We start from the raw sequence: 23,952 nt of genomic DNA, 5'->3' as shown, positions 1-23,952 counted from the left end.
TGAGTGGGTGAATGTTCCACAGGTCTTCAGATACTTTTCCTACCTCTGCAAGTAGCGGCTGAAAAGTCAGAATGTCAATTTTCTGTTCCACACATTTTTTCAGTCTATCTGGTATCGGATACTGTGGAAGAAAACTTGGAAGTTGTCGTCTTGAGTTCCTTAAAAGAAACAAATTCACTAGTTAAAAGTGATTCTTAATCATCCAGGCATTTTATACGTATGTTTGAGTATCCCTTATCTAAAATGTTTGGGCCCAGGGGTGTTTCAGATTTTGTAGTTTTTGACTTTAGAGTATTTTACAGACTTTAGGAGTTGCATATCCCCAATGCTCCACATTGTCAGGCTTTTGGCATGTGGATTTTGGACTAGGGATGCTTAACCTGTACTAGACTTTCCTACTCAGACAGCCTGTCCTTATTTCAGAAAGACCAGTATTGGGGACCAGGCATGAACCCTGGGCTGGGATATAATAGAGTTTGCATGGCCTCTCCATGTAGGAGTTTGCACAGCCTCTTCCACCATATTTTTCCCAGTACCTGGAGTCTTGACCTTTCTTCTCACATCTCCTTGAAGAATACAACTTGCTGTGTCCACATACCAGCCCCCTGATGCAAGACTAGATAAAGTATCAGAACTGTTAGGAGACTCCCTGATGCCAGATTCATCAATACCTTAGATAAGGTGTCCTGCGTACCTTGATAATTCCAAACTGATGTGTCGTAATTAAGCTTCATCAGCCTTAGGACAATTAGCCCACCAAGCCTCTTTCCTTTCACCTTGCATCAAGAATTGTTAAAGCTTGATTTCTACCTGAGTCTTTTCCTCGTACTGACCTAATAAAATAAACACTCTGGCTCAGATAGGTGCTCACGTTTCCCATCAGGAATGTGCAGCCCTCCCGTCCCCAGATTTTATGTTTTATGTTGTATGTCTGTATGTTTGTGCGTGTTTTATCTCATTCCCCGTCACTCTTAGTCAGGCTCACGCAGCATACCCATGCAGGCTGGGACACACCAGACCTCATTTGCTGGATGAATGATGTGACACAGGAACTTGTGTCAAGGCTGCAGTGTGCAGGCTTCTGTTCCAGGTTAGAGACTGTTCCTTTAAACAGGCTCTAGCTTGGTGCTCTCACCTCTATGTCAAAAGTGCGCAGAGTTATCCAGCAGCAAGAGAACTGGGTTGGAAGTCCCAAGAGCCTGCTGGAACCAGAGAGTTTGAAGAGAGCAGTTTTTAACCTTCCAAAAGCTAAACTCTCCCTAATGTACTTTTCGTGAAGACGAGTACTAGGAACTACACCCATACATTACTAAAAAGAACACAGCAGAATGCTGCCCTATCTGGATCCTGCCTTTCACTGTGTTTTTATCAACTGTGACTTCTCTGGGGAAATCTGGGTTCACCCTCAACCTTCTGCCTTCCCCAGAATGGACTGAAATCAGAGTCACGGAAACTGCTTCTAGCAGGACAAAGAACCTCACCACCGCTATCAAGTCTGACAGAGCTACAGAAATGATGGAAAACATGAGGGAAGAAAGAAGCAAGAGACAGGTCTGCCCACACCAATCAAGTGAGGAAAGGCCAGGCGCTTCTGCCCCCATTCCTGTCCAACCTCGCTTTCAGTTTGTGCTGAGTGGAGGGAAAGGAGAGGTGTGCTCCCACCTTCTACTCCAGTCACCTCCTGCATGGGTTCCATCAGCTCAGCAGCAAACTCTGAATGGAAATATTGTAGTCAACCCGGAGTTGCCTGCAGCACCAAGGCTGCTGCCTCTCATTGTAGGCACAGGGTTATCTTCTGTGGCTGTGCAGGGGGTCACGCTAGGACACACATGCAAAGCATATCTGGAAAGCAGGTGCTAGTACAACACTGAGTCTTAACACAAACAAGAAAAAAGGAGAAGAGACAACCACATCACACCTAAGTCACCTCTCTGACTACATGGCCTGAAAAAGCATATGAGACTCACAAAACATAGTCATTTTTAGTGCAGGATGGTGGGAACTCAGCAGAGAAGGTACTGGTAAAGAAGTCTGGCGCTTGAACTCATGCTTCAGAGAAGAGAACAAGACTGACAACCAATGTCCTTGCTCTAGAGGCACTCATGCATTTCCAGGGACAACTGAGAGGGTTTACAATACTGTGGGTGATCTGAGTATTTCACTCTTCTTCTCCTGAGTCAGCAATAACTGGACAGTGCCCAGTGTACCAAAGGACTAGGGGTTCTCAGATGCTCCTATAATTAATATCCAGTAATAAAGGACTATCCCTTTCTGGGTTCCATCCTACAGCATGCCCCTGGAGGTGAGTAGGGACAAGTAATATTCACTGACAGCATTTACATGACCTACCTTTTTTACACTACCTACCAGCCTACCAGGAGTTAGGAACTATCATTTGCAAATAAGATCAAGGCACAGAGAGGTTCAGAAACTTGCCTCAGGACACAACTTTTGGTGGCAGTGCTGTGATTCAAACAATGGTCTAATGAAACATCGGTGGAAGTAAGCACAGCTACCTTCCAAACAATGGTCTTTGCCAAAGCTAAATACTTGCCTACACATTTTCCCTTTGGTCTACAAGTTCATCATCCCTTATGTTGTACAGTTACCGGGATAATATGATCTGAAATCCAGAATTTTCCAGTATCAGAGAAGTGGTATCTCTCAACTTCACAGGTTCTCAGCAACACCTGATCTTCAACCTCAGTAGTGGCAATGATGGATGAATGTCCTTGTTATGCTGGAGAACATCATTAAATACCTCCTACATCTATAAGTCAGTTTTTGATACCAAATTTACAAGGAAATCTGCTTTTCAGAGCTTTTTGCTTGTAACTGCAGAAGAGAACACATGGCCCAAGACCATATCCCACTTAAAATATAGGAGTCCCCAAGTTCCCAAGCCACCAATCACTAACAGGTCACTCATTCTTTTTAAATGGCACCACACCTTCAAACAGGCTTCCAAAAACCAAGCAATCTTGCTGACAAATACAGCGAGACAGGGATGCTGGGAACTGCCACCAGGGCAGCATGGTACTGATCCGATGCTGACAGCACCTCTGGGTTTGTAGGGACACAGTACGCCTGAGATAGCCTGCTTAGGAGACAGGAGAGCAGGGAAGGATCTGTTTGAGTGTGCCCCTGAGACCTGCAAGGTGGAGTGGGACTGGGGCACACAGGTACTTGTGCCGTGTGACACTGGTGGCAGTGGCACATATGGAATCTGACTTAAGATGCCAGCCTCAACCCGTACCACCTCCCCAGCCTGGGTGCTGCCAAACAAGTCTGGTGCACCAAAACCCACACACTCATCTCATGGTACCTCTTCTGTGTGGTCACCACAACTGTAGTTTTTGTGGACACTAATGCTTGGGAACTTTTAGGCTTTTTCCACGAAAATGGTTCACGGACAGCTATCAGTGCCTCCTCGCTACTAATGACGTTCACTTCAAGGTAGCGGCCGATGAGAAAGTTGGAAAAGCAAAGCAGGAGCAACTCCTTGCAGCGGCCAGGATTTCTTGAAAAACAAAATTTAGTCTTGGTCACAAACAAGACGGTCACTCAATGTAATTCACACGTATCGGGAAAGTTACAGAGGCATCTAATAATAGGTATGCATAGTTTTTTGGTTTGGGCAGTACTAGAATTTGAACTCAGGGCCTTGTACTGACTAGGCAGGCATTTTACCACTTGAGCCACAATCCCAGCCCTTTTTTGCTTTTAGTTACTTTTCAGGTAAGGTCTCCTATTTATGCCCTGGCCAGCCTGGACTGTGATCCTCCTACTTACACCTCCACGTAGCGAGGATGAGAGGTGTATACTACCCCACTCAGATTTTTTGCTGATGTGTAGTCTTGCTAATTTTTGCCAGGGCTGGCCTTAAACTGCGATCCTCTCAAGTAGCTTGGATTACAGACATGAGCCAGGTTTTAGTAATTTTTTTACAAGGAAAAAATTTACTTTCTAAAACAAGCAATGTAATATTTTCTCAAGACAAATCAAGCACTTAATATAATCCTTTCTGTAATTCTCAGTTAATAAGAAAAATATTTTCAGTATTCTCAAGTTTAAACCAAAATTACATTACATGACCAAAAATGGCATTACCTCTTACTTGCTTTCTGCCCATTTCTGGCTGTGGCTCTAACCCGGGTTATACTGTGCATTCTACCTTTTGCTCATGCCTAAGCTTTATCACCTAGTCCCATTATCAAAACATTAAAAAACCCACTTAAACAGGATGCACATCACATGGATAACTGAAAGGTTTGCCTAACGGTCACCCAAAAATTGATCTTAATATGCTTGAAGCAAGGCCGTTATGTAACCAGACTTACATTTTCCAAAGGACCTGGAATTAGCAAGTTTGGGTGAATGATGAGAGTTAAAGAGGCTGGGGGCAAAAATGTCCAGCTGGGAGGTGACCATGTGCTTTTGAGCAGATAGCTCAAAGATAGGAGCAAGAGGAAGAACAGGAAAAGGGGGGACTGGTGATAGGCTTGGGGGGCCAGCTGATCAAACCAACCAGGAAAAGAAGGGGAGAGGGAAGCTCAAGTTTGGCGTTTTGGCATTTCAGTTGGGAAGGCAGCTCTGTCCCTCTCCTTCCCTCCTCTAGCTCTCAGCTCACCAAACTGTGCCCTGGCCAGATGCCTGGGGAAAATTCAGTGGTAGATCACTTGCCTAGCATGTGGAAGGCCCTGGGTTTAATCCCGAATACTATCCCCCTCTCTTTCCCCGTTCCCCCCTTCCCCCTCCCCCCTGCAAAAAAAAAAAGGACATAGCTCCAATGCCTGGGGAGGGGAGGAGAGGGTGGGGTGTGGATAGACAGAAGCCTTGGGGGCACTAAGACACAGTACAGAAGGAGACTGAGAAGCTGCTATAAGAAGGGCTCAGAAGCAATGGAGGGAGCTCATGGGGTATGACTACTCTATTTTCTTTGCAAAGACAGGGTAGGGTCATCTGCTGAGGACAAGGATGGATGTCAAGGCCCAGCATCCCACGCCTCAGGTGCTTTCCCTTGGATCTGGTCACATGACAAATATCCAAACCCAGACAGGTCAAAGATGAGTCACATGAAGTCTCCTCAGCCCTAGCCCATACTTGGCATCACACGTGACCACAATGGAGGCTTTCCCCCCAGGAGGGATGAGCACCCTGGAGTCCGGCTTCTGCTTCTCTGTCAGAGTGCTTCCTTTTCCTCCACTTTCGCCTTCACAGGCACAGTTATCTGGGAAATGAAATTTCAATCCAAAATTAGAACAAAAGGTAGAACATTCCTAATAATGCTGGAAATGAACGCTCGCAGACACACTACCACTCAGAAAGATGTGTTGGGAGTGACTGGCCGAATAGGGAAAGTAATCAGAGGGGACTCTCGCCACAGCAATCTCCTTGAAGCATGAGCTGGTATGTGTCAACCCATTTTTGTCCTTCTCCCCACACCACAGGAGCAGAAGGATCCAAACCCGAAGACCTTAGGCATGAAGCACTGCCAGGGTGTGAAACAGAGACCAGTGCTCGGGCTGCAAGATGGCTTCAGTCCAGCCTGGTGCGCTGGTGGCTGAACTGCCTACCTGGGGAGACTTCCACGTTGCTCACCCAGCTGCTCTCCAGTGGCTCCTTGAGCTTGTTTTTTCTGTAGCTATCTAAGGAGTGAACATTTTCATCTGAACAATGCTTCTTCTCAGGATCAGAAACAGAGGATGCCTCTGGGCAGGTTTGGCTTTTGTCTGGTGCCTGAAACCTGAACTGCTGAGTTCTATCCCAGCCAGCCAGTTTGCAACTGACCAGGTCTTGGGAAACATCTCCTTTATTCCTGGAAAAAGGAAGGGTACCATGAACACAGGACTTCTAGAGCTGAGACATGTCGTCACTATAAAACACAGAATTTAATCTTGTGAATGGAGACTAAAAATACCTCTGTAAATTTCAGTTAAAAGGATATTTTGGGGCCAAGCACAGTGGCTGCTCACGTCTGTAATTCCAGCTACTCAGGAGGTAGAGACTGGGAGGATTTCAGTATGAGGCCAGCCCAGGCAAAAAGTTTGAAAGATCCCATCTCAATCAATAAAGCTAGGCATGGTGGGGTAATCCCAGCCACACAGGAGGTATAAATATGAGGATTGTGGTCTAGGCTGTCCCTGCAAAAACTCAAGGCCCTTTCTGGAAAATAACTAAAGCAAAAAGGGCTGGGGGCATGGCTTGAGTGGTAGAATGCCTGCCTGGCAAGTGCAAGGCCCTAAATTAAAATCCCAGTACCACACACACAAAAATAATACACACATACATATTTGGGGGATGAAGTTTTTTTGAAAGATTTTCAGAGAGAAAATCTATAAGAAGTTCCTAAACCACATTTCACAGGCACTTACTCTATCCAGATCACCACAGTTTTGCTTCTTCCTTCCTTCAATGTTCCGAAATTCGTCATCCTTGTAACCTCAATATCACCTTTGTTTTTCAGTAAGAGGGTTCCGTAAGACTCCTCAGGGGCCTCGCTAACAGTGCAGTCTCTGAGGAAAGCACCAAAGAAAAGATTTAGGTTCTCAAGAGGCCTTCGTGCAGTGCTGCTGCCCCTTACCTGTCTTCTGCCTTACTCCTAGACAGACTGCTGGATGACTCCACAGAGACACCCACCTAACTACAGGCAGGGATTCCATAAGACCAGACTTTCTGAGGATGAGAATGTTACAGACTCCCCAGGAAAAGGGCAGTACAGGTGACATCTGAGCTACTCCCCGCCGAGGTCTCACCTCTCTTCTCTGTACCACCTCCCAGGAATGGGAGGCAGGGATGTGCTGGGTCCTGCATATCAGGGATCCACTACACTTGAATTTGGAAAGTTGTTTTGTTTTGAACTACAGTCAGAGGCTGCAAAACAACACTTCTTTCACAATGGGCTACATACACAAGTGATCCTCTGAGATTAAAATGGAGCTGAAAAACTACTGCCTAGCATTTCATCATACTTTCTCTATGTTTATATTTTAGGTACACAAATACTTAGCCCTGTGTTACAACTGCCCACAGTGTTCAGCCAGTTCATGTCCTGCAGGCTTATGGCAGGAGCAGGAAGATGGACCATTTGGCTATGTAAGTGTGCTCAATGTTGTCCACACAGTGATGGAACTGCCTGACTGACAGTTCTCACCCCATATACCCATCATTGAGCAACACCTGATCATATGTGAAGTAAGTAAACACTAAGTTTTGCCTTTAGAAAATGAGGTTTCTAAAGGCAAAATGGAGTCATCTACTTCCCTTTGCACACACTCTTCCCACATCACTGGCCTTGTACACTTCTCTGACCTACAGTTTCATTAAGAAAATAGGGCCTTCACCAGCCTACGCTATGTAGTGAGTTCCAGACCAGCCTGGGTTACATAGTGAGATCCTGTCTCAAAAGGAAAGTCTTGAGAACAAACCTCTATGGTTTTGGCCCTGCCTACAAACCCAGTGAACAGCCTGCCCCTTCCTTTCTCCTCTTTCCCCTCTGTATAGACTGTCCACATTTGTCAGTGGATGACACCAGAGTATGAGGAAAGAAGGGAGTTAAGAATGTCCCCGGGTTACTCATCAATCCATCCATAGGACTGGCTCTCTATAAGAGGTGCTGGAGGCAGGCACGGTGGCTCACACTTGTAATCATAGCTACCTGGGAGATAGAAATATGGAGACTAACTGTTTGAGGTCACCCCAGGCAATAAAGAACTGGGTATGGTAGTGTGTGACTGTGATCCTAGCTACACAAGAAGCACAAACAGGAGAACTGTGGTCCAGGCTGGCCCAGGCATAAAAGTGAGACCCTACCTGAACAATAATCAAAGCAAAAAGGGCTGGAGGGGCATGGCTCAAACGGCAGAGTGTTTGCCTAATAAGTGCCAAGGCCCTGAGTTCAAACTCCAGTATGCCATCCCCGCCCCCCCCCCAAAAAAAAAAAATAGGTGCTAGAGCTTGGAATTGGCTTTGAGCTGTTGATCAGACACAGAGAGCCATCAGGAGTCTCAGTACAAGGGAGCAGCCCAGGATACAAGTGAAGTCCAGCATCTGCACACAGGAGCTGTGAGCCAAGCATAGCAGTGTGCCCTGGCTCCCCAGCCCCAGTAACTTCCACTGATGGTCAGGAAGTCAGATCAGAACAGACATGCTGAGACACAGGGAGAGGTCTTCCAGAATGGCCTGAACAGAAGTCAGGGCAGCATTTGCGGAGTGATGAGGGTGTGCTCTTCAAGTGACTAACATTCATGGGACTCAAAGTCAGACCCAAAGGCCACAGGACCATGAAGAGGGGTGCCACAGAACCTGCAGGGGCCGTGTCACAGATGCACAGGAAGCCTGGGGACCACTGAGGCAAGGGGTAGGAGTTCCCGTCAGTGAGCCAACCTAACTTATTTTCTCACACCCTATGACTCAGCAGATGGGGCTGAATATGCTGAGCGCAAGTGAGGACCATGAGGGCTACATGTCTCACTCCCCTGCTTCAGAAGGAAAAGTGTCCTATGGGGAAGGGAACCACGGTCCGAATGTCTCCAAGCAGAATGAGGGTGCAGCACTACGTCTAGTCCAGCAGCACCAGTCAGCCTTCTTGCAGCTCCTTTATATATCTATTGCCCTGAGCAGCAGCACAGGGATGACCTGCACTCCAGACACCAAGCCATGTGCCAAGTGTGGGGCAGGAGAGAAGATGAAATGCATTTCTACAAATTTACATTCTATCAAGAAGACTGGACAGTGAGTAGAATAATGTATGAGGAATGTGCTGAAGGTAAGCACGAGGGCAAAAGCAATGGCAAATGCACAAGCACAAAAAGAATACAGACTCAGCACATCCAATCACTATAAGAACCTACTATATCCGATGTATTCTCAAAACTGCCAAAATATGAAAGAACAGAGATATAAAAATCCACCCCCAAATGGCAATCACTGCTATGGTTTGAATGTGGTTTGTTCCCTCAAAAACTCATGCTGAAATTTAATTTCCATCACAGATATTAAGAGGTAGGACCAAGAGGCATCTTTGAGGGGTGATCAGGGCTCTGCCCTCATAAATGGGTTAATCCACTCATTCAATTAAAAGCCAGTTTGGCTAGGGCTCACCATGTGATATCTGCTAGCAAAAAGGTCATCACTGAGGCTGGTGATACAGCTCAGTGGTAGAGAACGTGTCTAGAGTACACAACAATAAATAAATAAGAATAGGAAGGAAAGGTAGGCAGGCCATCACCAGGTGCAGCCTCTGACCTTGGACCCTAATCACCAATCAAAATAAATCTTTCTTTTGTATCTTGCCCAGACTATGTTACATCAGCAACAGAAAAGGGACTAAGGCAGTCACCACTGTAGCAGTAAGGATTAGAGGGACCTTTGAATTCTGCCTTTATCCTCCAGAAGACATGTTCTTCTTAATTAGCCAATGCAGGACTTGGAATATCTACTAATCTGACCATTTAAAGTGCAATTATATATACTAATGACAGGGATATGTTCTGAGAAATGTGGCCTTAGGCTATTTCAGGTGATTTCATCCTTGTGGGAATACGATTGTGTTACTTACACTGACTGAGGAGGCTATATTACCAGGTCATACCATCTTATGGGACCAGCATTGTACTTGAAGCCTATGAATGACTGAAACATTGTACAGTGCTTGACTGTGACTCTTCAAAATACACTTAAATCAGGCTTTCACCTCCCAAAGAAGAAACGCTTTCTGATTACCACCTTCTCACAGGGGTCATGCAAAGTGCTCTCCAGATGTAACATGACTGGCTGCTCTCCACCACCACGGCGTTGACAGTGTCGTGTCTCCGTGGTGTGTACCCCTCAGGCAGCTTCAAGGAGTCCAGGCTGAAGAAGATGCTGTCGTCTATCACCCCGTTCCTCCCACACAGACTAGAGATGCAGACCTGCAAGTGCAGTGCTGGACGTTGTTGAAAGCATGCAGTCAAGAGGTACAGTTCTCAATGCCTGCCCCTATGAATTTGCCCAGCCCACAATGGCCCAGCAGAGCCCACAAGTTCCAGTACAGCTTGGGATCTCAGGCTGAGTGAAAGGGCAGTGGTGGCGTCCCACATCCTCCCCCAATTCTGTCATGCCCATCTCTCACCTTGCCCTGGTGCAAATTCAATGCCTCCCCATTCCCAACTCACTCCCTAAACCATACCAGACTGCGAGGAAGTCCAAGTTCCACATCCCGTTGCCTTACTCCCACAAATCCCTACTCATGTATGCACTTTGTCCTTAGAACACTTTAACACTTCCACATATATGCTGGAATTGAGACCTTAGTCCAATAACTAAGGTCCCTTCTACTGCCTTAAAAACATAGGCCAAGACTGAGCTTTATCTTTGTAGGCTTCCCAGCACATCAGGAGGATTCTGGGCAGTGAAGGCAACCCCTTGCAGCAAGTGTGGCAGAAATACACAAGGATCCATTCATCAGCAGGTTACCTTGTCCACACGCTTATATCTCAGTGGCTTCACTGAGACAGCCTCGCTGCTCCATGTCCCTGGCCGGATCCAGTACTCAGCCTCCACCCAGTCTCCCTTGCACGGCTGGAAACCTGAAATGGCCAGGGAGAAAGCTTCAGGAACACTTAAGTTGAAATGGCCAGGGAGAAAGCTTCAGGAACACTTAAGTGCACAGAACACTCTGAGGTTGTGATTAACTGAAATCATTTCTATTACACTGGAGATACACTGGAACATTTTAAAAACACGCTCCACTCCTCTCAGAAACACACTCATCAACCTTGATTCTCTTCTAGATGGACCTCAGTTAAATGAATTAGAGAGTGTTAAAGACCAACCCTATGCAGTCTACGAGGAGAGGGAAAGGAAAGGGGACCCAGCATGGTCAGCCCAGATCAGTCCTGTCATTTCAGGTTCAGCATAGTCTCATATTTGCCATTAACACCCTCCAGAAAAAAAACTGAGCTGAAGTGGAGCCCCCTAGTGGACACTCCCAGGTTCTAGCAGGTGCAGGCACTCCAGAGAGGATGAGGAATAGTGATGTCTGTCCCCTACTCCTGACTCCACCACAAACAAAACTCCCCTGACACAGTGAATAGCAACAGGACAACACATACTGCTGGCTCTCTTTGGTGCCCTCACCATCTGGGCTTTCCAAATTCTTGGACTTCTGAGGAACCATCTGTAAATAAACCCCAGGGTCCTGCAATAGTGTGCTCTCCATTATTTTAAAAAAGTGAGACCTTTAAATTTTGATTACACTTTGCACAGAAATCTTTAATCAAACTATATTTAATAAATGTGGAGCCAAAAATCTTAAGCTTTGATACATTTTCAAAGTGTAGTAACTGAGAATAAAGTTGGTAAATGGGAAAAACAAAGGGGGAAATGAACAAACTGGACCCTGGGAGCTCGTATGGTGCACAAAATCAATGTCAAGTTCTGTGACCAGACTTAAGACTATCCCAACTTCTGTGAAGACTCTTTCAATGATGCCATTACTTTTAATTGGGGAAGGTGATTACTTTGTCATGGCATCAGGCCTGTATGTTCAAAAGAATTACAGAGACAGCTTATTTGCCAAGTTTTGGTTTATAAAAACACTTAAATTATAAAAGGCACCTTTGAGAAAGATTCCAGCAATGTTAAAAATTATGATGATACTGAAAATTCATTTTTCAGAAAAATACCAGTGATGTGGGATTAGAGACACTAAGAAATTAAAGTATGTTACTAGGTACCAAGAGTTATATGCTAAATGATCAATATTAAAACTGCTTTAATACATTCAGATGTTATTCTTCTTTTTTAGGAAGATTTTTGGAATTCTTTCTGAATGATACTTTAAAGGTCCACTATTAACTGATACACAAGTATTCCAAAGGTTGTTTAACTTAAATTAACTTGAACACCCTTTCACTTCTCAGGTGTATGCCCACATAAACAAAGTCATCTGGTCACCCTTGGTTTCAGTTGCAGCTAAGGGGCTGACAAAAGCCATGGCTACACTGGAGCACCAGCAGGAACTGCCGGTCCCAGCCTGGCTCCCTGTCATCCGCCAACCTCTGATGGTGCTTTCTCTAGCACCAACGGCATGGCTGAGCAGTCCACACTGGGCAGGCTGGGAAGGTAAAGAGCAAGCAGACAAGGTTTCGGAGACTATCCAGTTCAGCAGGATAAATGACTCCAAGTCTTGAGGGTGGGAGTTGGAGGAAAGAAGTTGGGTACAGGTTTTAAAGCAACAACCTAAGGACCTAGGGAATGTCATGGATAAAAACAGGTCCCTTGAATGACTGCACTGGTCTGCAAAGAGGCATCTGAGACATGGCCAACCCTGCTGGACTAGGTCTGGCACTACACTCCTAGGCCTTGGGAAGGCCCCTTAGCCCACCACCCTTTGGGCCAGGGGAACTTACCCAGGGGTCATTTTGCTCCTAGGGGGCCATATAGCAGTGTCCACAGATATTCTGGGTTGCCACAATGTTGCGGGGGGGCAAGATGTTGCTAAGCACCCTGTAGTGTCCCTATAGGACAGCCCCTGCCACCAAGAACAATTCAGCTCAACTGTTAGAATGCTGAGGGTGAGAAGCCCTACTTCAGTCCAGTTCCATTCTACTACCTCTGCTCAAATGGCTAAGGGTTTATCAAACATTCAATATAAAACAACATAAGACCCAGGACTGATGTTAACAATTCCCATCTTAGGTCTGAGGATAAAGCTCAGTGGAGTGTGTGCCTAGCATGCACAAGGCCCTGGGTTCCATTCTAAGCACCAAACAATCAAAAAAAAAAAATCCCATCTCACACATGCTGTCACAATCCTCAGTTCTGGCTGGGAGGGAGTGTCCTCTGTTCCTGCACTAGTGACTCTCCCTCCCAAGTCACACCATCCATCCATTCACCTCCCAGGCTACAGCTACACTATCACTTCAGCTCTGAGTTAAGACATCCTCAGAGAAGACTCAGGGGGTTGGTTTAGGGCAGAGCCTGACCCTAGCCAGCTTCCCTCTGTGCCCTCCTCCAGCCTTAGTCTGTACTTAGGGAGGAGCCCCAGCCCTTCCACACCACTATTAGGTCCTGCAGAGCAGAAAACACTGTGTTTTATATGTGCTTATCATCTGCTCTCTCCCCATCTGGATGTAAATCCTACGAAGCAGTGCCTGACAAGGAAAGGCACTGATGTTTGCTGAGTTAATGTTGGGAAGGACTCTCCAGGAAGGAAATGAAAAACTTAACACAACTCTTCATTTTCTCACCTTCAGGTCAAGCTTATAAAAAAAGTTTTACAGGGACACAGTCATGCCTTCTCACTCAGGGATGTCTGCGGCCGCTTTCAGTCATGCAGTGCCACCATCCCAGAGGGGAGGAGCTTTCGAAGAGGCTTTCCATGCCCCAAAACTGTATTACCCAGCCCTCTGCTGGGAGTCTCTGACCTCCATTTTAGATTCCTGTTGTCATCTGTTTTATGAATGTTCATATGCTGTGGCCATTAGGCTTTGTGATCATGTTAAACAATGATTTTCCACATCTCTGACCATAACTCTCAGCCTCCAGAGGAATCTACTTTGCCTCACTTGAATTTTTCAGTTCTAGGAAACTCCTCACCCTAAACCTGTCTTTACTCCTCAGAGTAAACCTTTTCTGTAACTTCTATCAATAGCTGCAGGGTGAAACATTCCCTATCTTCTCCATCTGGAGACATCTCCCATCAAGGCTGCCCTGGAGTGGCTTTGTGTTGATGTAGCTGACCTAGATAATCATAGACAATATTCCCCAGAACTGAGAGTTTCTCTGACAGAATAGAGATTTCAAAATCCCAGATAGCTGCATGTCAATTTCATTTTGAGGAGCCAGGGTTAGCAATCAAAGTTAAGAATAAAACAAGCTTCCTGCAGGGCCAAGCCAACAGCTCCTGGGACCCAGACTACATGGCAGCTGACTGTTCTTTAGGTTGCAGAAAACCCCACTCCCATTCATCTTTGAACATGCAGCCCTGTGCTGTTCAGCTCAGAAAGCACCTCTGGTGGCAGTGCTTCCAGTTCCCTCCCTGTCTGCAGGGTGTACAGATTTTTCCCTAGAGGAAGAGCGCATTCTCTCGGATATTGGTCTCGTTGTTTAGTTCCGAATTCACCACTACAGACAGCAGGTGCATAGCAAACAGTTGTTAGATTAAAATCAGTGAATGACATCAACAAATTATTTCTTTAGGCATAAAAATAAAACCTTACATCTGCTAAAAAAAATGTGATTACAAATGGTATACACTGGGGAAAGTAGGCAGTGATCCCAAGGCCTAGTATAAACATGTGAAGTACCTTAGAAAGAAAAGTTCTTAAGCTACTGCTCTTAGATTACATTAGCAATTCAGTAATCATATGGAAGAGACAACTACTCAGATACGTGACTACGTTCAACAAATGCACATGAAACAATTGAGAGCATGGGTTTAAACAGTGACCTCCCCACCCTACCCAAGTCTACCCAATACTGAAGAGCTCCTCCATGAAGCCAGCACCAGCAAAGTCATGCCTAAACCTGACTCTTTCAACCACATGTGTAACTATCTAAAACCTAATCCATAAAAATTCTTTGCAAGACATAAAACTTAGATATAAAGGTAAAACAGAAACCCATCTGGCTACCTTCACACACACTCTCCAGAGAAAAGTATGTAGTCTGACTGATGTAGCCAGCACCTTCCATCAGGGAAGTCACACAGCCAATGAGCACTCGGGGGCTGGAGTTGGCCAACCCTTGGCTGTAGTTTTTGTTGTCATCTTCCCATTTATCAGAGACAGCTTCCACCTGCAAGACAAGAAATCACTCTTTAAACCATTATAAAAGGAGAAAAGAAAAGCAAACTACATCCCTCTCTGTCCATTTGGGCGGGAAGCCCAAGATCAAGGCATGGCAGACTTGGTGTCTGGTAAGAATCTATCCCCTGATCCACAGAAGATGCCTTCTAAAGGGATGAGGGGCCTCTCTGGGTCTCTTCTATAAGGGTATGAATCCCACTGGGCAGAGCCCTCATGACCCAATTTCCCTCAAAGACCTCACCTTGGGAGATGGGTTTTAACATACACATTTTGGGGGACAACCCTATAGCAATCCCTTAAGAATACAGATGCAAAAACCTTCACAAACTATTACCAAACGGAATGCAGCAGCATATCAAAAGGATTAAACACCATAACCAAGTGGGGTTTATCCCAGAATGCCAAAGTGGTTCAACATCTGAAACAATCAATATGTCACAATGATAATAAGAAAAAATCCTATGACCATGTCAGTAGTTGCAGAAAAGTATTTGACAAAATTCAATATCCTCTCACAATACAAATACACCATAAATAAGAAATGAAGGGAAACTTTCTCAACATGTCAAAGACCACAAATAAAGAGCACACAGTTAACATCAACGCAGTGCTGAAAGACAGAAAGTTTTTCCCTAAGCTCAAGGACAAGGCAAGGATGCCCACTCTCACTATCCTACTCCACACTGTACTGGAAGTCCTCACCAAAACAACTAGACAAGAAGAAGAAATAAATGGCATCCAAAATTAGAAAAGAAGTAAAATTATCTGTTCATAGATGGCTTGGTCTTGCATGTAGAAAATGCTAAAGATCTCACATAGTAAAAACTTCAAAATGGTTAGCGCTGGACTGGAGTTATGGTTCAAGTGATAGAGCATCTGCTTTGTGAGCACGAAGCCCTGAGGTCAAACCCCAGTGCCATCCAAAAAAAAAATTAGTGCTAATAAATAAATTTGGCTAAGTAGCAGGATACAAAGTCAACACACAAGAATTAGTTTTATTTATGAGTGGCCAATGAAAAATCTGAAAAGGAAATTAAGCATCAAAAGAATACTTAGGGTGGGTATGGTAGAACAAGTCTCTAATCCCAGCACTTGGGAGGCAAAATAAGGAGGATCATAAATTCAAAGCCAGCTACATACCAAGACCCTGTCTTGAAAAGTCAAAAAGAATAGAACACTTAGGAATGGATTTAACCAAGTAAACAGGAGACTGTACACTGAAAACTACAAACCACTGATGTTTAGGAAAGACCTAAACAAATGGAAAGACATCTGTGTCTTGGGCTGAGGAGTAAGGTGCAGGTGGGTAGCAAGAAATGTTTTGCTTTTCACCTCACAGCACCTGGGCCAGGGCTGCCTAAAGAACCTCCTGTGACAACAGGAACATGCACTATTTGTACTGTTCAGATCAGCAGTATTAGCTACATTCAGCACATGAAATAGGGCTAACAAAACTGAGAAACTAATTTTAAACTTATTTCAGTTTTAATAAAATTAAATAGCCACACACAGCTGGAGGCTACCACACTGAACGATGCAATTCTAGACTTTATTTTATTTTTACATATGTATGTATTTTTACACATATATATGCATGTACTTTTAAATATATATATATATATACTACTGGAGTTTGAACTCAGGGCCTAATTCTTGCTAGGTAGGTGCTCTACCACTTGAGTCACACCCTTAGCCTTCAATTTTGTTTTGAGGTAAGTCTCACTATGTAGTCCAGGTTGGCCTCAAACTCATGATCCTTCTGCCTCAGCCTCCTAAGTGCTGGGATTACAGATGTGAGCCACCATGTCTGGCTGTACATATTATTTTTAAAACCTAGAAACAGTTTTAGAAGATGGGCATGTTGATGCCTACTGGTAATCACAGCACACAGGAAGCTGAGGCAGGAGGATCTCCTGTTGGAGACCAACCTGGTTACATAGCAAGATCCTGTATCAAAAAAACAAAAACCAACCAAACAAAAAAAAACCAGACAAGGGCTGGCGGAATGGCTGAAGTAACAGAGCACCTGCCTAGCAAGTGTGAAGCCCTGAGTTCAAACCTCGGTATCATCAAAAAAAAAAAAAAAAAAAAAAAGACCAAAACAAAAAACCCAGACAAAATGAAGCATTTAGATAGCACTTACTATAATAATAATAAATTATTTTTAAAAAGTAGTAAGTGTACAATAAATTCACTAGTTTCCAAATTACATTTAAAAATCAATAGCTTTCCTGTATAGCTATCCTTATCTCAACCAGCAAAAACCCTTGTTCCTTCCTATTATTGCTTATACTCTCTCTACAACAAAATTAGAGATAAGGGCAAAATAATTTCTGCCGGGTATCGAGGGGGTGGGGAGGAGAGGGAAGGGACAGAGTGGGTGGTAAGGGAGGGGGTGGGGGCAGGGGGGAGAAATGACCCAAGCCTTGTATGCACATATGAATAAAAAAAAAATCAATAGCTTTCCACCTGGTGCTGGTGGCACACACCTGTAATCATAGCTATTTGGTAGGCTGAGATCAGGAGCATCATGGCTTGAGGCCAGCCTGGGCAAATAGTGCATGAGACCTCATCTCTAAAACAACCAGAGAAAAATGGACTGGAAGTGTGGCTCAAGTGGTAGAGTACCTGCTTTGCAAGCATGAAGCCCTGAGTTCAACTCAGATGGGACCACAGTCCCACCCCACTCTCAAAAATCAATAGCTTTCCTATTTAGAAAAAAATATACTATGTAGAATTCTATTAATAATGGAACAAACCCCCAAATGCTTGGAAATAAACTTGACAAGAAATGTATAGAACCTAAATGAGGAATACTACTATTCCTGCAAAAACATGAACACAAAGGAAAGTTCGAATAAATGGACAAATATAATTTATAGTCGAAAAACCCTATAATGACCAAATGTCAATAATCCTACATGGTACCCATAAATGCAGTACCATCCAAAGCAAGTCTAAGCAGAGAATTAACAATAAACTTATCCAGAACATGTGAAGAGACAGGAAAACTCCATCTATAAAAAAAGGAAAGGAAAGCTTTCTATCACCCATAACAGTGGCCACCCCACCAGGCCCCACAGAATAAACATCAGGACCCAGAGTCTCATGCATGTGGAATTCTGATACATGGAAAGGAACCTTCCATATCAGTAGGGGAAAAGTGGATAACTAATCGTTAGGAAAGGAACATCTGATTCTTTCTCTTGGTGTGTGTACTACAATAAATGCCAATCAGATTAAATATTTACCTGTCAATAAATGAATAATTTTCATAGGATAATATGAGTGAATGTTTGTAATAAGAAGTGGAACAAGCCTAAGGGTTTGAAATCCACATGGAAAAAATGAGACACATGTAACTACATAAAATGAAACTATAAAACAAAGTCAAAGCTGATCTGGGGAAGTATTTGTAACACCTTCATACAATAACTTTTCCTAAAAAGATCTAATGTCCCTAACACATAAGATTAAATAAAAGAAGTTGAACAGAACAAAAAATGATCAAAGGATGATAATTCATAGAAAAATTAATGTACTTTAAGGCTTACATGCAAATTAAAATCATGAGGTCATTTTTTACTTGTTAGGTGGGCAAGGACCTCCAAGCTCAATGATATCTATGTCCTTGTCAACACCATCGCAGGTACTCTCTCACTCTGCTCCTGAGAGTATAATGAATATGTTATTGGATGCTGATTTGATGAAGACCATTAAACTGCTAAATCTGCATACCCTTTGATATAAGAATTCTACTTCCCAGAATTTATACTACAAAAACCTACTTTTACATGAAAAAGGCAGTTGCTGAATAATAGTTCACTAATTATCTTTGCTAATCAAATAATAAAGGGTCCAACCATTATCATTTTAACAATATTTTTTAAAACAGTAGAATAATAAAGAAAAGTTAAAGAGCATTTTCCATGGCATAAATTTAGAGGCAAACTTTACTTTCTGAATTATAAATTTCTATGATATTTGAATGGTTTAAATCACTTTTTAAAACGAAATCATTACAAAGAACAAAAGCTCCCCTTCACAGGTAGCCTCTTTTTTCTTCCCCTGGCCAGGGAATATCTGAGAGGTTACAAATGTAGAGAAGCATGGTGAGGAAAGCCTGTTCCTGAATTACTAAGACTTACCCTGATTGCTTTCAGTCCATTTGACACTTTATTTTCTTCCACAACTGCAATAACTTCCTGTCCGACATTCAGAAGCACTTTACTAGTCACAACCTCATTGGAGAAGTAGATCAAATCATCAATCATGCCATAATCGCTGCAGTACCTTGTCACCACACCCTGCACAGTTTTCAACCTGGTTTCACCTGAGACAGGTAAGGGAAGAGATTATATTGGCCACAAAAGCAAGCCCCACTACAATTACGCCCTACCAGAGAAAGGCAATGCATGTGTATCCATTGAGGACAAGAACCTAATGGGCTGGATTTGTCACAAAGAACCTGCCACTGAATGGAATGTTTGGGATGAAGAGTTTTTGAGGCAGACGTCCAAGTTCTGAAGGGCATAAGTGCTGGATGTGGTGGGAAGAGCCTGAACTCCAGACTCCAGACTGCCTGGGTTTGACTCTGAGCTCTTCTGCCATATGTAACCCTGGGCTTGGTCCTTAACCACTGTATGCCAGCTCTCTCTGTAACATGGAGAAAGTAATTGTCACTGCATGAGAGCTGATGAAGAGTCAAGAAGCAGAAAACACATGCAAAGTTCAGACCTCCAAGTGGCTGACACCGGGCAGGGTGCCCTGTTAATTGTTAAGACTTACATGAGCATCCAGGGAGACCACTGTTGTTTCTGTCATCTTCTCTCATCACCAAAAACAGCATCAGCACCAGACTCAGAAGATGGGGCAAGGTTTCAACAAGCATGGCAGAGGGCCTGGCAAAGTACGCCAGGTCCATGAGCAGTACAGGCCCTCAGCTATTCAAGAACTGCTGCTGCAGCCACCGCCCTTGGGTCCTCACTGCACCTGCCTGTGACTTCTCACAGGAAAAACCTTGGGAGACTTAGTGGTGCAGGAAGTCGGGGCTCATGCTATCCCTGAAAGCCAGTATTCCACAGATGCCACAGGGGGCATGAAGCCATCGCTCCAAGTTACAGCCAGCGGTGCGCATTAGCACATCTGCACAGAGGTGGCCTTTAGCACGCTGTAACCTGATGTCGTTTGGAGAATAAACTCCTTTCTGAGCTGATTTGGAAACTTGCATCTTTTTAGAGGTTAGTTAGCAAAAGCAACAGGGAACCAGCAGCCTGAATACGGCCCCTACGCAGGGGGAGGAATCGGGAGAAAACAGCGGTAATTTCTGTGTACCGTTGAGAGCAGCGGGAAGGTGCGACCTGCCACCATCCTAAGATGGCGAGGAAGAACCCGAGAGGGGAGGAGGAGGAGCGTGATCTCATCGCCTTCTCAAAGGACAATTTAAGGTCAGGCTGTGGCTTTCGGAGCTCTGAAAGCTCACAGCTCAAGGGATGCTGGGGACAGAAGCAAGGCAGAGATGTGCAGAGACGTCCCGCCAGCTGCCTTGCACATGCACACCCACAGCGGGGCGGGGGAGAAAGAAAGACGGTAACCAAGGAAAAGGTCCTCTGAATTTGCCTGGGGTGGAATGGCTGGCAAGGGCAGTGCCCAGGCCTCTCAAGCCGCATCCTGGCGCGGGGAGCCCGGGGCCTCCAACACGCTTGGGTGGCCCTGGGTGTTCACAGGCCACTGCCCCCAGCCCCCCCACCCCGCCCACCCTACCCAAAGGGCTCTGTGCAGGGCGCCCACTCTCGCCCCACGCGCACCTTCCACGAGCTCCGGTCCTGGCCGCCCGGCCTCCTCCTCCAGACCATCCTCCCTCCTCCAGAAGAAGGCCACCAGCTTGGCCGCGAGGCGCAGCATGGCACCCACCCTGCCTGCCCGCTCGGCCTCGCCGTCTGCCCGAAGGCCAGCACGCGGAGGCCGCCTCAGCCAATGAGGGCGCCGCGCCTGCGCCTGCGCCTTCTACCTGTAGAATTCGGCCAATGGGGATCGCCATGCTTTGGCCTGAGCCTGCCTCCCATGAAAATCAGCCAATGGGGTCCTTGAGCGGGTTCGCCCGTTAGCTGTGAGAGGTTAGCGGTTGGCGTCCGTTAGCACGTAAGGGAAACCGAAGTGCCTTGTGGGAGTGACATCATGCTTGTTGGGCACAGCGTCCTGCCAGAAGGCCAGGGGCTTCGAGCAAGAGTCCGCGAGGCGCAGGCCTTGTGGGCGGGGCCTCGCGTGGGCGGGGCCTCGCGTGGTCGGGGCCTCGCGTGGGCGGGTGGAGCCTCACGTGGGTGGGTGGGTGTGGCCTTGAGGCTGGGCAGTCTTGCTGGGTCCCTGTTGGATGGAAGGACTCTGTGCGGTCTGTCGTTAGGAGTGGTTTTTGTAGACCTTCTTTATCAAGTTCAGGACATCCCTACTCTTCCTCTTTTTCCAAGAGTTTCCATCCTGCATGGGTGTGACATTTTCTCAAATGCTAAATGGAAGTGGTGATCACGTGCTTTTGTTAATAGGGTGGACTACACTGGTTGGTCTGCTCTCCTGGGAAAACTTTGGTCTTGGTCATGGTTCATTATCAAGGGTTTGGGACCTATGCTGATGAGGGTTACTAGCCTGTAGTTTTCTGTCTTTTGCGACACATCTGTCCGGTTTTGGTGTCACCCAAAGCTGGCTGGGATGGATTGGGAGTAGGTTTTTCCCTCCTCTGTGAAAGGGCTGAGTAGAACTGATATCATTTATTCTTCCTGTGTTTGGCAGAAATCCCCAGTGAGCTCATTTGGGCCTGGAGGTCTTTGTGGGGAGGTTTTAAATTGCAAAATTTGACTCCTGCCTTAGCTATTGGGATGTCCAGGTTGTTAATGTAACATTGAGTAAACTTTGGTGATTTTTGTCTTTTTAGGAATTTGTCCATTTCACCCAACATGGCAAGTTATTGCAACAAAGTTTTCATATTTCCTTGTCTTTTTTTTTTTTGGTGGGGGGTTGCTGGGGAAGATTTAACCCAGGGCCTTGCATATATTAGACAAGCACTCTACTCCAGCTCCCTTGTTGTCCCTTTAATGTCTGAATGACCCTGGCGCTGGTGGCTCACGTTTGTAATCCTAGCTACTTGGGAGGCTAAAATGAGGAGGATCAGGGTTCGAGGCCAGCCCAGGCAAATAGTTGTGAGACTCCAATCTCCAATAATAACCAGAGAAAAGTGGACTGGAGGTGTGGCTCAAGAGTGCTTGCTTTGCAAGTGTGAAGCCCTGAGTTCAAAACCTAAGCCCACAAAAAAAAAAAAAAAAAAAAAAAAACACCTTTCACTCCTGAGGTTGGTAATTTAAGTCATCTCTTTTGTTTTACTTGAACTGCCTAACCGGTATTTATCAATTTCATTATCAGTCCCAAAAGAAACTTTTGGTTTCATTGATCTTTACTGTTTATTTACTATTTCAGTGATTTCTGTTTTGATTATTTCTCATTTTCTACTTCTTTTTGTGCTTTTTCTAGCATCTCAGTGGAAATTTAGATAATCTTGAAATTTTTTCGTTTTCAAAATGCAAACACTTGAAACTAAAAATTTCTCTTTAAGTGTCAATTTAATTGCATACAGCATTTAACTTGCACTTTCACATTCTTCTTGTGATTTCTTTGCCCCGTGAGTTTTGTTGTTGTTGTTTGTTTTTGAGGTATATTGTTTAATATCCCTACCCGCCTTACTGGGGTTTGAACTCAGGGCTTTATACCCTAAGACAGGCTCTCTACTGCACGAGCCACACCTCCAGCTCTGTTTTCTAAAAATTTAGGGATTTTCCTGATGATGTTCTATTACTGATTTCAGAATAAAATCTGAATGACTTCACATGTTGAAACAATGTGTATTCCTGCTGTGTTAGTTAGGTCTAATTTAGCTCCAGATCAGGCACTTGATTTAGTAGATCAAATCTGTCAGTTTAATTGCCAGCCTTCTTCCTGTGAGATGGGGGTGATAAGTCAAGCCTTAAACATTTATGGAGCACCATTAAGACTTCATCTGGGGTGTATTGCTGAGAATATACCCGGCAATGACAATGGTCCCAAGGATTTGTTGGATTGGGGAAAAGAGGCATCCTCAGAGAAGAGAACCTGCAACATGGGGGCTGAGCATCCCGTTCCAGCTCCTGCCCACCAACTGCAGTGTGTGGTGGGAGTTACTGCCTGGTGGAACTCCTTTAGCTCTAGCCTGAGTCACTTCCATGGGTCAGACTCTTCTGCATTTCCACCAGGATGCCTCACAGCCACTGCAGCCTCATCAAGTCCAAATCAGAATGTTTGATCCTCTCTCCAAGACTTTCCTATAGTCAGTGACTGAGTTCAGCCAATGCCTTGGCTCCGATGCTGAAGGCTGTGTAAATGTTGGAGCATGAATAGGACTCAGCCAGCAGAGGGAGGGAATGCATTTAGGAACAATAGAGTGTTTGAAGATCATATGGAAGAACAGGGCTTGCTCTAGCAGCCAATCCTGTAGGCAGCAAGGAGGACACCAGCAACTAAGTGACTCTGAATCTGGGGCCTTGAGGAATTTATGTTGCACTCTGAGTCCAGGCAACTCACTTGCATTTCTTTGTAGAGAACAACTTGTGAAAGGCACAGAATGGTGAAATCCGCTCAACATTTTCCTCAAACAAAAAGAAACACAGACAGGTTCAATCCAGCTGGACCAATTCCCACTAATTCCTTTGATTGCTTTGAAACTCAGTGAAAAACTCTGGGAGGTTTTTCAGCCCGTTCAAAATAAGTTCTTGATTTCCCAGGTAATAGTTGGAAGATTAGAACTTCTAATCTTCCTGCCTGGTTGAAAAGCTAAGACAGCTGAACCTCTCCAAACAGAAACCCAATGACTGTGCTCAGGCTGGGCCTGTGGCTCAAGGAGCCAGCTTTTCAAAATATTTTGGACTGAGCCTTTTTGCAGTGCGCACAAAGAAACTGTCGCTGTAACTGCCAGGGCGCCAGTGTCTCTGGACGAATGGAATACATTCATGTCCCTCTTTTCTGCCTAGTGAGCAGAAATAAAGGGGCATCAGGATCCTGCCTGCCCTTGGGGCTGCCAGGGGAACCAATGGTGAATTCCCAGCAGCTAAGGGGATGGTCAGGCCAAGTGGAGAACATAAAA

The 23,952-nt window shown here is 45.1% G+C and overlaps 1 protein-coding gene across 1 annotated transcript in view; it reads right to left on the bottom strand.

Annotated features, from left to right (window-relative positions):
• Nucleotides 1-20,721, bottom strand: part of Mov10l1 (Mov10 like RNA helicase 1) — a 72,045-nt gene extending 51,324 nt beyond the window's left edge. Inside the window, exons 1-10 of the mRNA XM_074081791.1 lie at nt 20,600-20,721; nt 18,941-19,125; nt 14,619-14,781; nt 10,456-10,568; nt 9,727-9,911; nt 6,375-6,515; nt 5,577-5,818; nt 5,104-5,230; nt 3,326-3,520; nt 44-158 (exon numbers count right to left, since the gene is read on the bottom strand). Coding sequence (XP_073937892.1) covers nt 44-158; nt 3,326-3,520; nt 5,104-5,230; nt 5,577-5,818; nt 6,375-6,515; nt 9,727-9,911; nt 10,456-10,568; nt 14,619-14,781; nt 18,941-19,125; nt 20,600-20,696 — 1,563 coding nt within the window. The 5' untranslated portion in view covers nt 20,697-20,721. The remainder of the gene's footprint in view (nt 1-43; nt 159-3,325; nt 3,521-5,103; nt 5,231-5,576; nt 5,819-6,374; nt 6,516-9,726; nt 9,912-10,455; nt 10,569-14,618; nt 14,782-18,940; nt 19,126-20,599) is intronic.
• Nucleotides 20,722-23,952: the final 3,231 nt, after the last annotated feature.

This window comes from Castor canadensis, chromosome 8, assembly GCF_047511655.1.
Source record: "Castor canadensis chromosome 8, mCasCan1.hap1v2, whole genome shotgun sequence".
NCBI classification, from domain to species: domain Eukaryota; kingdom Metazoa; phylum Chordata; class Mammalia; order Rodentia; family Castoridae; genus Castor; species Castor canadensis.
This window is presented reverse-complemented; position numbering and strand designations above follow the sequence as displayed.